We start from the raw sequence: 14,928 nt of genomic DNA on the forward strand, positions 1-14,928 counted from the left end.
GTGGCAAGAAAGGTCATAAAATGGGGCAAAACTTACTTAACAAATATCCCACTTAGCAACAGAAATGTTGGGTTCAATTGTAGTTGTAAGTAATGAAGTAGAATAAGACTGCACATTCTCCTTGTCTTTCTTTCTCCTTTTCTCCATGTCCCTCCCCGTGTGTCATTCATCAACACAAGACAATATAATGAAAATGCTATTGAGAATAAAGTTCTAATATCCAGGAATAACTGGAATATTCTATTCTGTAAAGCTTATAAAATGATTTTTGTTTTGTTTTCCTCTTCATGTTAAGTCAGCACTTCTGCATCAATATATGCATTATGTGTAATATCCAGAATATGTACATTATGAGACAATATATGCATCCTGAAGGGAGAATGGGTGGTTCAATTATCCATATTTCTTTTCTATATTCAAGTTGTATTTGGATTAGGATAGGACTAAGAGATATGTGGATTCAGATTCTCCTGTTCCCATCTATTTATCTAAAATATATGGGTTATTTTATGAAATATTAAATGCTTTCATATCTTTAAATGAAATAGAACATCAAATTTCAATTCAAATCCTACCAATTGTAAATCAGATAGGCAAGCAAGATATTTGAAAGGACTGGATCTAAATTATGGAAAGCATTAACTGCCAATATTTAAAATATTTTATTTCTGAGCCATTCTTGTTTATCTGAGGCAAAGTAGCATAATATTCCTGGATAGAAAAGATAATGAAATGCTATTTTCTCAAGGCACATTTCAGTGACAGGATATGGATCAGCTGGAACAGACATCATCATTTCAAATAATTGTTTCCCCTTTTCAAAAAAGCAGGATTCAAACATATAGCTATGGCCACTATCATAACTTTTTCTACCCATACTGTCATGGACTGCCTTACTTGAGGTAGCCATTAGTTTCCCAAAGACTTCATGTGATATGTTATAAATTGCTTATTTGTCCTGATTGTGGAAAATAAAGAACTTTATTGTGGTGAATTATTATGGAAATATTGAGCTGTATATTGAACACTGGATGCATTTAAAAGATAGCATTTCCTATGATCTTGTAAAATGTCAGAAATGTGATTTTTATTTGGATGAAAAGAGGACAGTGTTATTTATTTAATAACTTGTGCAATGCATCAGTAATGTATGAACTAATATTTCCTGGAGTAAGAGGATGCTATTTATACAACAGAAGTACATTTAGCACCTGCCTGGCTGCTAAGAATTTCTTGCAACATGCATGGAATGTTCTCCAACTCTAAGATCAATTCTGGTAGGACTTCGTAGGACATTCTTTTAGTAGTTATTTCTCCTGCCATTACCTCACAATGGAGTTGAATGATTAAAACCATTGTGAATTCGCCCTTTTATAAAATCATCCCAATGTTATAGGAATTATGTCTTCATTACCTACTGCAAATCATTCTTTACATTGCATACTGAAAGTGGCAAAACAGTCAGGTCTATACAAGAGAATTTTGAAACATAATGGGTTTTAAGTCAAAAACCTTTCAGATTAATACATTTCATAGGAGACTACCAAAGAAATCTAGTTCAGGAAAACTTTTTTTAAAGTATTGCATATTTTTACAACCAAAGACAAGCAAATAATGTTTACAACATGGATAACCAATCTCAGAGATAAGAGTTTAATAATTACACACTTTTTACATTATGAAAATAAGTCATAAATAGTGTAAAAATAATTCTGAAGTTCAACTTCTCACAAAGTTGGGACAAAAACCAAATACAAAACTAAAACAGGAGCAATTAAAACATTTATAAGCATAAAAAGAACCAGATTTTTTTTAAAAAAGAAAATGAACCATCCTATTTGATGAAGCTCAGTCTTGCTTTAATTCTTAACCAGAGGCTACAACAATACGAAAATTCATATCAGATAAAAATGGTGGCTTAAATCTTAAAACTATTTGCACAAACATATTGTTTTCAACCATGATATTATACCTAGAATGGGATATGGAAATGGCTTACAGTATTAATGATTTCTTCCTAGTAGGAATAATTTCCCCCAAATGGCAGATTTCTGCTTTTAACAGATATCATTATGAAATATGGAAATACCTGCACATACAGATACATTATAAAAAAGTAAAAAAAGCAAATAAAATACAATATTTTCCAAAACAAGCAGACAAATAAACAAAAACAACCCAACCCCAAACCAGATACATACACCTTTAAAAATAGGTTGTAAATTATTATAGTTTCCCAACATGTACAACGGGATAATATCCGCAATGAACAAGCCCATTGACCTGTATGAACATTAGAGATGACCATTTGTTCCATTTCACTTCTTCAAGATTGTGGTCCAGGACAAACTTGGACAACGTTAAGAATATGTTAAAAAAAAACATACATTCAACCCCAAATGAAATGTTTTTAAAATATCACCAGTACCAAATATAACTTATGGAAACTGCTGAATTTTCATTTAAACATATATAGTAAGATCTGAATAAGGCCCCTATTCTCTGAAGAAAAAGAAAGATGCCTTTCAACAGTAATTATTTAAAAAATAAATTTTCCGGCCTGTCCATTGTTTAATTGTTTTGAAAACTTTGTCTAATGTTCAGACGGCTGTACCGAGAAAACATTTCTCTATATCTAGCCAGCCTTCAGATAGGCTGAAAAAAAAAACCATTTCAAATTTACCATTCAAATCAATATGAATGAACCATTTATTTATTAGTTGTTGTTGTTGTTTTAAGCCACCATGATCCAAAAGGTTTTGGTGGGTTTTTGCTATATGACTCTTACCATATAGGGTAAGAAAAATAATAACTTAATAACAATATTAATAGCTGACATTCCAGAACAAAGAATGCCTGCTAACTTCTCATAATCTGTATTTTTTCTAAGGTACAGTATAGCTTATTGTATGAAAATTGTAAATCATTAATAGACAAAAGATACAGATGTACAGCTAAAATCACATAATAAAATAGTAATGATAATTAGGAGGCTTGCAAAAAATGTATAATCTTAACCTTACATATCTGAAGATGTCCGTTATTCCATTTCCACTTAAAATTATGATACAAAACAGTTCTGTTATACAAACACATCGAATAACATATTCTTATGGCTACCAATATCCTATAAAAACAAGGCTTCCATCCAGGCATTCCAACTGGCCACCAGGGATGTCCAATTTCATTCCTAGATTGTCTCTGGCCTATTTCTTAAAGTGTCTTAAATATTTTGGCACTTTTTATTTCAGCAAAAGTGAAGCATTCAAACAGATTTTCAGCACTCTACGTAATACTGTCTGGAGAGGACATTATTCAAGTTTTTAATGACACAGATAAAGGTAAACAGATAGTTACCTTTTTCAGTGCTTCTCTTTTAAATAGTTTATAAATATTAAAGATTAGAGTACATACTATCACTTCAGAACATAGGCCAAGTTTCCTTGAGGTGATTAACCTCATCACAAGAGAATATCTCTGCAAGTCCACTACATTACATATACTTCTCTTCTTATCATCCTATTTAACTGAATACATTAAACAAGTTGCTGGTAGAGATTTTGGTATACTTGGTAAGATTGATATTTATATTGCTATGTTTTTTATTTATATAGTGGAGAGCAATATATTAGTCTGTTTTTCTAAATTAGCAATGAGATAAAATCAGGAAAGGAAATATTTAGCTTTGGATATTATGAGCTATGGTTGACACTTTATCCTTACTATTATATCTTCTACACATAATACTTCGTTTTGTGGACCTGAAAATGAAACAAAACACCTTACGGGATTTCAGGAAAGATTAATCAAAAATATGTTATTTCTTTGTACCTCTGAAAAACACTACCCAATAAATGTTGCTGGGAGGGAAAACTTCCAAAAATAAAGTAATTAGGAAAATTAGAAATGGGAAGTAAACAAATATATATTGTCTCCAGTCAGGATATAAAAACAAAAATAGGCAACAAAAATCTGTATCATTGTAAGACAAAATTTTGCAAGTTAAAAAACAAAAGAGAAAAAATGCAATTTAAACTGTAATATATTAGCATAAGTGATTGATTTGGAGGAGCTTTGCAAAAAGAATAGAAAACATTTTAGCACCAAACTAATTCTTAAATATCAACATAAAGGCACTACAAATCTTCAGAAAACAACTACACAGCCAGACTAAGCACATTTTTGTTTTTAACAGGCATTTTTAGGAACCAGGCACCATTGTGTTATCTCCTTTTACTTCTCTTCAAAATCTAACTAGTCAGATTAGCATGTAGAGTTAGCACAATGGTATCAATATAATGGAACTGATTTTAACAATATAAGTAAAAATTAATCTATGAATAGCCTGAAACAGCAAGTGTTTTTTTTTAAATCAGCAAGCATTTGCAATGATTGCTATAGCTGGAAAATTACAGCAGTTATAAGACAAATTGCTGCTTCTGTTAATTTATGGCTACATGCTTATATTCTCAGTCCATATATTGTTAATTTCGGTACAGACTAGTTTCTTTTCCATCAACCTGCACACAGATTGATAAACATTTGTAAGTGTACAATTTCACTCTAAACTTAGTGATTGATATCCTATCATTAACTCATTTAAATATCAACTGAAAAATAAACTAACAAACAAACCAGGGTCAAAGGCCTGATTTTCTGAAGGGATCTCCACAACCATTTTCTATTTTTGATTAGTATGCTTAGCCATAGGGTAAAGCCACAGGTTTGATATTTCCATGTAGCCCAACTATTCTGCTTCCTCATCTTGTATTCATAGAGCTAGTATTACCAGCTTTACAAACATAAAAAGAAAGGTAATGTTTAATGAGAAGAATATAAGGAACACTCACAGTCCCAGGCATTTTATTTTATATGTAAACTCCTATGAAGTGGAGGAAAAAGAACTTAAAAAATAATTTGTAAATGGCACCTAAGTTTATTTTTACTGTGGCCATTCAGACTGTAATGATCCTCATAAATAATTTGTTGGGAATGTACAGTCCAGGGTTTGTGTATTATGCTTACATATGAGTAATATCTGATCAGATCTAAACTTAAATGAATAGATCTAAACTTAAATGAATAGATCTGAACTTAAATGAATAGTTTGAGAAGATAGAGTAAGAAATAGTTTACATTACAGAGAAATGCATAAAAGATTGTAGGAAAAGGAGTGGCAGAGCCAAAAGAAGAACAAGCTTATAGTTTCTATGTATCCACATACAAACTATGGTAAATCCAATCTCTCTTGAATTCAGTTGACTCTAATGACAAAATAATACTAACCATTTGTTGAGCTCCTGTGCAATAGGAATGAGCAGTAATAAATCAGTTTAATTGGAACTTTATGTATGGTCCTGATGTTACACACCTAACAAAGATTAATATACAGGAAGTCTATGCATGGAATTCAACATTATCCATCAACCAGAAAAAATGGAGGTAATTGTTTCTCTCACTACCATTAGCTCCACAGACATACTTTTTTTCTTGGATAATTGGACGACTTTAGAGTAGATTTGGGAAAATGTTTGAGAAGGAATATTCTATGCAAAAAGAGAAAAGAGTTTCTATCTTTCAAACAAATGATCTACATTACATGGAGAAAGTATCTGTTAATGTATACTGAAATGCGTGTATTTATGTGTGTGTACGCAATTATACATGCATACACAGACTAATTTTTCCTATTTTTGCATTTCAAAATTTTCAATTCTACCTTTCCATGCAGACAGGACAACTTTTGATAAAAAATATAATAAAACTACAAGAAAATATTTATTAAAAGCAGGCATTCATTTCTCTGAATTTCCTGAGCACTAAATCTTTTTTCCTTTACTGTTGAGAGGTTATGACTGAAACACTGAAACACTTGCTAAAATATTAACATGAAAGCTTCAATATTGAGGAAAAAATCCTTAGTTTTAAAAAAACCAATAGAAAATGCTATACATATATTGTTTTATTAATTATTATTTATATTTATTGGCCACTCATCGCCAGTAGATTCTGGGTAGTGCACAAATGATCTGTAAATGAAAAATTAAATTTAAAAAAGGAAGTAAGGGATATATTAAGGGTAAAAAATAGTACTGAGATTTAACTAATATTTGGTACGGTGATAAATATAATTCCAATTACCAGCTGATAACAATGACTTTTTTCAGCAATTGATGTTTATTTGTTAATCTAGTTTTAAAATATCCCACTGACTTTTTTTGAAAGTGTATGGAATTTCTTATTTGGTCAGACCTTTAAAAAGTTACAGAACATTCATTAAATGTAATGACCATATGAACAATAACAGTATTTCTTCCTCCCCCAGCAAAATAATTAGCAACATTAATTAGTTTCTTAGAATGCCTTCAAGCATACATTAGAATATAAGCTTAAATATAAACATATTAAATAGAAGGATTCAAAACAGAAACATGAAATATTTTTAAAAAATTAAGATGAAAATAGCAATATATTTGAGATACAAAGTAGCCTACACTGTAGCTCCTACCAATTCCATACTATTTGGGTCCTGGAACCCCAGCAGTGATGTAGTATAATTTTTTAAAAAATGAATAGGTGAACAAGTTTAAAAAAAAGAACTTTACTTTTGGAGAAGACCTTATATATGTCTAAAAAAATGCTGAAAAAAATTAAACACAAATATGTTCTTCAAAACGTGAATGTCTATAAGCATGAAAGCAAAGAGGCTATTTGCTTAACCATTGATCAATTATAATTAAATATATTCTCCAAGCCCGAACGCGCATATGCCATTGCATAGGAATTTCTAAAATCCAAATGGCAAACCATGAAAAGTCAACTGCATTTCATTATATGAGAGGAAGGCATTTTATGGTGATCTTTGTCAAAGCACTTCCTCTATCATCTTGAAAATACAACATGTGAAACACATATTGTAGCAGTCTTTTAATATTACATTGTCCACCAGTTGATACTAAGACCTATCATTGAATGTTCCATTTGATGTCTCTGCAACTCTATCATCTTACTCATAAAGCATGATCTTCATCTTCTTTCATTCTTGGTAAAACTATCCAACATGTGTGGAAATCCATGCTTCTTGACTGTGAGCAATGCAAGCAAACAGAGGCTGATGAACAGGTATCATCCTTCTTTTTCCCAAAGATGGTTTCATAACCCAGAAGACTGAAGGCCATTCACCAGAAGGAACTGAAGTTCCCTCCAAATTCAAGAGCTTTGTCTTAACCTCCTTGTATCATTTTTTTGCAATAAGCCATGGTGTGACTCCCTTGAGATGATAGAAAGAACAATTCAACGTGTCAGGTGAAATTGGCAGCAAGCAGCCATTGTAGCATATGACAGCAAGCAACCATTGTAGCACAACAAGCTGTTTTAGCACACAAATCATGCTTTTGCTCAAGCAAGTTTGGGGAAATGGAAAGTGATAGAGTTTATGAAGGTGAACACAGCAACAGAATCATTATATTCCAATGGCAATCTATTATCAAGTTCACTTGTGGTCACAAATTAATGTAACCTCATTCATGGCACTTCTTCTCCACGCTTATCCACAAGCCAAATAAAATAAGATTGCAACCAAAAAAATAAAAGTAAAAAAAAAAAATCCCAAAATGTAAAAAAGGAAAACTACAGAAACAATTCAAATGTCTATGAATGATCACTCTATTGGGATTAGCTCTGTAGACAGAATATTTGGATTCTGTACATTTATTGCACAGTTTATATTTGCCAGATTGCAGCCATATATACACATGACTACTACAAACAAATAGAAGCAGTGCTATGTAAACATATTTCAAACTTGTAAAACCAATGCTTCCATTTTCAATTATAAATACTGGAGGTGATGTATTATATACACAACTTCATGCTTGCAAAGTTAGATTCATCACTGCAAAGAAACAAAGAAAAACATTTTAGCAATATTAGTAGTATTCAAATATATGTTTCAACTGTACAAATAATACTAAGCTGGATAAAGTGGAGTTCTTCCCACAGAGTAAAATACTCTCAGCTTATAGGAGTGGAAGAAGGGAGAGAGGTTGTTTTCCCCTTCTTCCTGCCGCAGTACTGAAAACTGGTTAGTAAAGGGATATTAGCACTTCTTTTTTCTTCATTTGTTTATATTCTTTCCTTGGGTTGACAGATGTCATTTTGCCTACTGATGCTTGATGGTGTATAATATTGAGAGATTAAAATGGTAAGCAGAAAAGTATTTGAGTGATCTCACCTTTTGCCAGCAACCAGGCATTGGTAACCCATCTGGCCCCTGTTCGAATAAGGAAAATTAAAGCATACTGTTAAGTTTGATAATACACTGCACCAGTGCTAACATCATTTCATGCCTCAATTGTATTTAGGAAAATGAGCAAAATTCAAACAATATAACAGATGTAGTACATGGCAATTTTTGAAATTCTTATGTATATAATCATATAATAATAACTTCCCCATGCTTGCAGAAGAACAATTAACTGCAACCATACGACTGTACAAATAGTTGAAATCAATTCAGAGGAACACCATACGTTAACAAATGCCTTATTCCATGCAAACATATTTATGGCTTTGATCCATATATAATAGTGATAATGGATGACATTTATAACCCCAAGCATGTTATAGATCTTTTGGTTTTGAGTAGGATTAGTTAGTCCTTCTCAAGAAAATTAGATAGACTTGGGAAAATATAAAATAACCGAAACAACATTTCATAAGCAAGTATCGTTTCTGTCTGGAATGCACTGGAATTACTTTCCCAAAATAATATAATTTAGCTACACTCAAACATGACGGCACATTTTCAATGTGCAATGTTTGAAATTAAAAGTATATGAAAGAAAACAAAATAAATATAACTTCTCAGAAATTATGAAAAGGTAATGTCCATAACTGATGCTGATATACATTATTAAGCTAATATAGAAGCATTAATCTATTGTATCTGGTTAACTTGATTGGATTTACATTTATAAAGTAAATGTTTAGGTTCTTATGAATGCTAAAAGCCATCTATTTCCTACTTGGGAAACTATTCTACAAAGTTTGCTAGTAGGTAAGAAGGGGCCTGTGGACTACTTTGTTTCTTTGTTGTTTTAACAACACTGGATATTGTTAATAATTAAGATTAATACCTTAATTTTAAGTTGCTATCAGTTAAATCTATGGTTATCTTTGACTAGAATCAGAAATTTTGTTCAAATAAGTTTAGTTCTATTGTCTTAACTGTATTCTGATTTTAAATAGATAGACTTTATTCCTATTAACTTCAGATCAATTATATCAGGCTGAGTCAACATAAGGTATTTGTGCAATAATTGCAAACAATAACATATCTTTGTTCTGAAGGATAAGAGGCCAAATGTTATCCCAATTATAAGATACTGTAGTATGTTATCAGGTACTATTAAATCTAAGAATTTCGATTCTGATAATTATGTATTTCTCATTGGTAAGGTTGTGGGTAAGGTTATTAGATTACTTAGGATCACTGTCTGAATATAGGGAGAGGCTTTATGTTACAGTATTTGCTTGAAAATTATAAGAAAATGAAACATACTTGTAATGTCTAGTAGAACATTTAGTTTAATGTTAGGATAAATTTCACCTCCTTAGTTTATCATTTGATAATGTGAATAAAGAGAGACAGTTTGGAGTAGTGGTTATGGCATCAGGTTAGAAACTAGGAGAGTTGTGAGTTCTAGTGAGGAGAGAGTAAGTTCTAGTGCTGCCTCAGGCACAGAGTCAGGTGTATGACCTTAGACCAGTTACTTTCTCTCAGCCCTAAGAAGGAGGCAATGGTAAACCACTTCTGAAAAACCTTTGCAAATCTTGCAGAGATTTGTCCAGGCAATCTTCAAAAATTGGACATGACTGAGTAGAAGAGGGGGGAAACCTTGAATAAACATCAAAAACAGCTAAGCAAAAGGTTGCTAACAGGTGCCTTAGACTGAGGACAGTTTTCACTGATTTCCAGACAGAACCAATACTATACTGTCAAATATACGTTTAAGAATTATGAAGGCATGCTTTATTTATTTGCAATCAACTATATAACAATAAGTTATTGTTAAACAATGATAAACAAAATAAAACATGGACTTTATACTTAAAGGCTTTCCTGACAATTTAGATTATAGATATGCTTTTAAAAATCCACTAAATCTTTCCATTCATTTTTAGAGAATCGTGCTTAAACTATACACACAGTATCAAAACATGCAGATCAAATATAGCTACCCTTTTTAAATGTTTTTGGCATTTTCTAGAAATGTGTAGATGATGATTTTTTAAAAAAAACATATTTTCATAATATTGAAATGTTTGCCAGATTGGTACAAGGGAAAAGGATCAACAAGTAGAATTTTAGTATAGGTAGGTGCTTGAAGTCATGCTAACAAAGAGTAGGGGACTGTTGTATGTATTGTGGGAAATTAAGATCCAAAGGAAAGACTGTTATGCTGGAAACATTTAAGAAACAGACAATAAGTGCTTTGGGCTGCAGGCCATTAATTCCTTATGAAGGATTTATAAAGCTTATTTTGAAGTGAACGTAACATTGCAATCTCTAGTAGGCATGATCATGGGAATAGCAGACAGATAAATCTATTCAAGAACATTCCCCTATTAAAATAACCTACATAACTATATAATTCTATGTAAGAGAATTTATAACCTAATCTGAACAATTTTGTGCTCAATGTATCCTTTAGTTGGTGTGTCCCATAACTAAGTATAAACCTAATCCAGAAATTGCAGAACAAAAGCTAAATTGAGCATTCCAGTTAAACTGCCTATTGTAATGCATTATATCATTCCCCTCCATTGCTGTAGATAAATTCTGCACTCTTTGGAACTGTTTGCATTGATCCTTAAACACACAGTGGGCCTGTCTCCCTGTCATCTATCTATTAGATCAGCAGAAGGTCAAGCATGGAGATAATGCTAACTCCAGGTCATACCTTCCACTTGTTCACTCACTCTTTTGGCTTCCTTCTATACACTTGCCCAAAAGCAAATAGCAAACCAAGTTCTCAATTTCCTCATTGGCTTAATGAGAATAGATGATAGTCAAAGCAAATAAATGGAATATCAGGAACAGGAACCCCAGAGGTTGTCAAAGGATTAGCGTGTGGGCAATTAAGAGTTCCTTGCCTAGGTTGGCTGTTCGTGCCCATCCTGTAAAAAGCTAATAGGAATAGATACATAAGAGAGATTGTTTTGCTTGAGATGTATGGATTCCCAGTGAAGCCATACCCAGAAAAGTATCCCTGGTTATACAGTTATGTGCTTTGAATGAGAATTTCCCTTCTTTTCTTAGGTACGTATACTCTGGAGTCCTTGGTGGTTCCTGAGCTTGGATGTTTGCTTGCAGACATTTCATTACATAATCAGTGATAGTAAGTGAACGGATTCTTCCTTGTTTATATTCAATAGCTTAGCTTCTCACTGATGGTGGGAAATGAGAACAAACCCTACACTTACTAGCATGCTTATGTTATCTAGTTGGATAATAAAATGTCTGCAAGTAAACAACCAAACTCAGGGAGCACTAAAGGCTCCACAGTTTAACCCTGAGGAAGTTCTCTTCTATTGGAAGTATATACTTCATTACTCCAGTGCCATCTTTTTGAAAATAAAGAACATGCAAATATAGCTATGATTAAAAATCATAAAACCCATTTATGAGTGAGGTCAGATGAAATCCACACTTATGGGAGGGGCAAGTATTAATGCGATGTGTGATGTCAGTAGTTCGGTCATGGGATACTGTGGATCTATTCTGTATCAGCAAAGAGGGCATTTTCATTCATATTAAGTATGGCAGAACATGTTTTATTGGTGATGGGAAGGATAGTGAGAAAGACAACTATCTTAAACAGAAAATTGCATTTCACTGAAGATGTTGGAGTACAATAACTTCAGAGCCACTGTGCAATGTAAATATGAGTTGCCAGTATTATACTGCTGATGTTGAGAGGTGGAGTGATCTCTGGATACGTTATCATCACCAAGGCAGGCCACTTTGATCATGCACATGCATGTATGGGCACATATAATGTAAAGTCTGGTTACTGTGAACTTTACATTGGAAACAGCTGATTAGAAATATAGGATTCACATGCAGGGTTGGAAGGAAAGAACAATACTGTACCAATTGGCAAGGGGCATCCAGCCCATCCAGACCAGGCTGGCCTGGCTCCCCTTTTTCCCCCTTAATTCCACGGAATCCCTGTTTGTAAAGATTAACTTGCAACGTTACTAAGAAATGTCTTTTACATCAACTTTGCTGGAACAAGCAAATAGAAAAAAAGAGGAGCAAGCTGACCAGAGGAGGACCACAGAAGAATGTGGGTCCTTCCCTTCTTAGATCTGTAGTTGAACACATGATCTACATGGCAAACATGAGGTTGCACATGAGCCATTGCACCACAAATTATGGAAGACTCTTCCATTAATCACAATTTGAAAAACTTCAACGGATATTTTACATGGAAACAGGCCAGATCATGATCATGTTTAAAGTGCATTAAGTCTTTAAATGAAGAACAACTTTGCTCAAACTGTAGCTTGCTCCTCTCTGCAGTATGACATTTTGCGATATTATCTACTGTAAGAGGAGACATTTCCAAGAGATGAGTGAGACGTACCAATGGACAAGGTGCATCTAATCCAGGGGCACCCTGTTCTCCTTTCTCCCCTTTAGGCCCCTTTTTGCCTTTCTTTCCCTTTTCCCCCTGTGGACACAATGGTTTGGATAAAACACATGTTTTATTCTTTTTCAGGGAATCAAAAAGATCTCTTTTAAAAGTTTTTGTTTGTTAGCCAATGGAGGGCTGAAAGGACACTTACCACTGTGTGCTAGTTTGCAGGATGCATTAGGTAGAAAAATAAGTTATTTGATGATCAGAAGCATTAACTGCATCGGTTTGGTTATATTGCTCTTCTACGTTAATGCAATGACGACGGGTAGTTTGAATCCTAAAGCAGGACTTGGAATTGTGAATTAGGTTGAATTTTTTCATCCTAAGGGGATGAACTAAACTTGCCAGTCAATTAAAAAACAAGGGTTTGTGATACTTTTCCTAAAAGTTGTGTTGGGTCTGCTTTCCTGGGCTTGATTTTTTTGTAAGGAGATCACTGTTTTCCTCAGATAGATTTACATCTCATTGGGGAAGAACCTTCTACTTATTATTTGCACAATTATCTTTTTAGGTTTAGGTTTATTTGGATTTATATGCCGCCCTTCTCCAAAAGGACTCAGGGCGGCGTACAACATTAAAAACACAAGTGTCTCTCAATATCCCTGAAACATCTGTGCACCTGGGCACAATCCCAGTTCAGAATAATCTCAATATACAGTACACCGAAGGCATCAGTTTTAGAGCTAGATCAGCTTTTTCCAATCTGGTGATGAGGTTTATTTCGCGGAAGACAGATAGCCCGGTAAGATTGCAAAAAAGTTACATCATTTTCAGTGTTCTAAGCTGGATGCACTGTTAGAATCTCAGAGTTGGGTTCACAATAAGAAAAAAAGTTGGACTTAAAGGGTCAAATTTGAATGTATTCAGTTTGTTGCAAGTTGTGCCACTTGATTTTTCTTTAGGAATTCTATTAAGATCTTAACAGAATGTTAAGATGTTCGGATAATTCCTTTTTAAAATATTCAGGTAAAGGGCTTGTGTTAGGGATCTGCTTTCCACTAATACAGGGGTGTCAAACTCTTGGCGTCACGTGGGCATGGGTGTGCCCAGGGCATGACGATCCGGCCCACGGGCCATGAGTTTGACAGCCCTGCAAATAGAACCATAATAGAAAATAAACACAACTGTTTAACACAACTGAAAGGCATTGGGTTGGAGAAGCCAATGAAGAAAATTAAGTGATAAAGTTCAAATTCCTTGTCCAAACCTGCAAAAGGATTCTGAACACCCAGGTATCTCAATCTAGTATTCTGATGCGTTTTCACATTAGAGGTCTATATTCTAATGTACATTTATTGGCATCCTTCCTGGATTAAAATGTTCATGTCCCTAAATTAGAAACTTTTTTGGTCTGAAAATAGGCATTCTTTCAAAGAAAATATGCCATGTTTAGTTTGAGACTTAACTTGAGAGATTTCTGTAAACAGATTTCACTACGCAAATGCAATACCTGGAGACAAGTACAGCTACCTGAGAAAAATGACTTTATCAGAAGGCAATGGAGGACACTTTTGACAACTAATTTAGAATTGTTTCCACACCTGATCAGTTACAATGGTAAATGAGTTTCAGGCTCACAGTTCTTAATGAAACCAAAAGTGACTCTATTTAAACACATAGACACACACAAATTAAGAATATTAGTGTAATGGAGATACAGCAGAAAGACAGTTAGTACCGCAGAACTAAGGAATGATTGTCAAGGTCTAAGCTGAAGGAAGGATTTAATTTGCAAGGAAAAGGGTAAAAAAGACCAGATGAATTTTAAGGAAACAAGGTAAGAGGAGAAGGGAGAAATGCACCTCTGGAAAGGCAGAGAAGATTAGGATGGTGTATAAGGAATAAACAATCACTCATTTTCAAAACAAAAATATGCATCCATTTACAGCAGAAAATAAATATTTAGAACAATTGCTTTGTCATGATGTAATATTTAACACTTCAGTGCCTAAAACAGTGCATTCTTAAAGTCAGTCAATGAATCCCCCCTCCAAAATTAGAACCTCACTTTAAATTAACATATACAATTATTATGCTAACATCTTTAAAAAGTGAAATTGCACAAAATGCACAATGTACTATGGCATAAGACAAAACATCTAATGAGTGTCAAACACAGTTTCATGGAGAGATATACTGTATTATATCCTACAACTAATATTTATTCATCAGTTTCAGGAGTAGGCCAAAATATAATGAACTTTAAAATGGTGAGGGGACC

At 33.4% G+C, this 14,928-nt stretch overlaps 1 protein-coding gene across 1 annotated transcript in view; it reads right to left on the bottom strand.

The window, feature by feature from the left end:
• Positions 1-1,818: 1,818 nt before the first annotated feature.
• The window catches only part of COL25A1 (collagen type XXV alpha 1 chain), a gene marked incomplete at its 5' end in the record, with an annotated part of 298,043 nt that continues 284,933 nt past the window's right edge, over positions 1,819-14,928 (bottom strand). Inside the window, 3 exons of the mRNA XM_081960325.1 lie at positions 1,819-7,270; positions 8,234-8,272; positions 12,654-12,740. Coding sequence (XP_081816451.1) covers positions 7,238-7,270; positions 8,234-8,272; positions 12,654-12,740 — 159 coding nt within the window. The 3' untranslated portion in view covers positions 1,819-7,237. The remainder of the gene's footprint in view (positions 7,271-8,233; positions 8,273-12,653; positions 12,741-14,928) is intronic.

Source organism: Natrix helvetica (genome assembly GCF_964273705.1).
Source record: "Natrix helvetica genome assembly, chromosome: 7".
NCBI lineage: Eukaryota > Metazoa > Chordata > Lepidosauria > Squamata > Natricidae > Natrix > Natrix helvetica.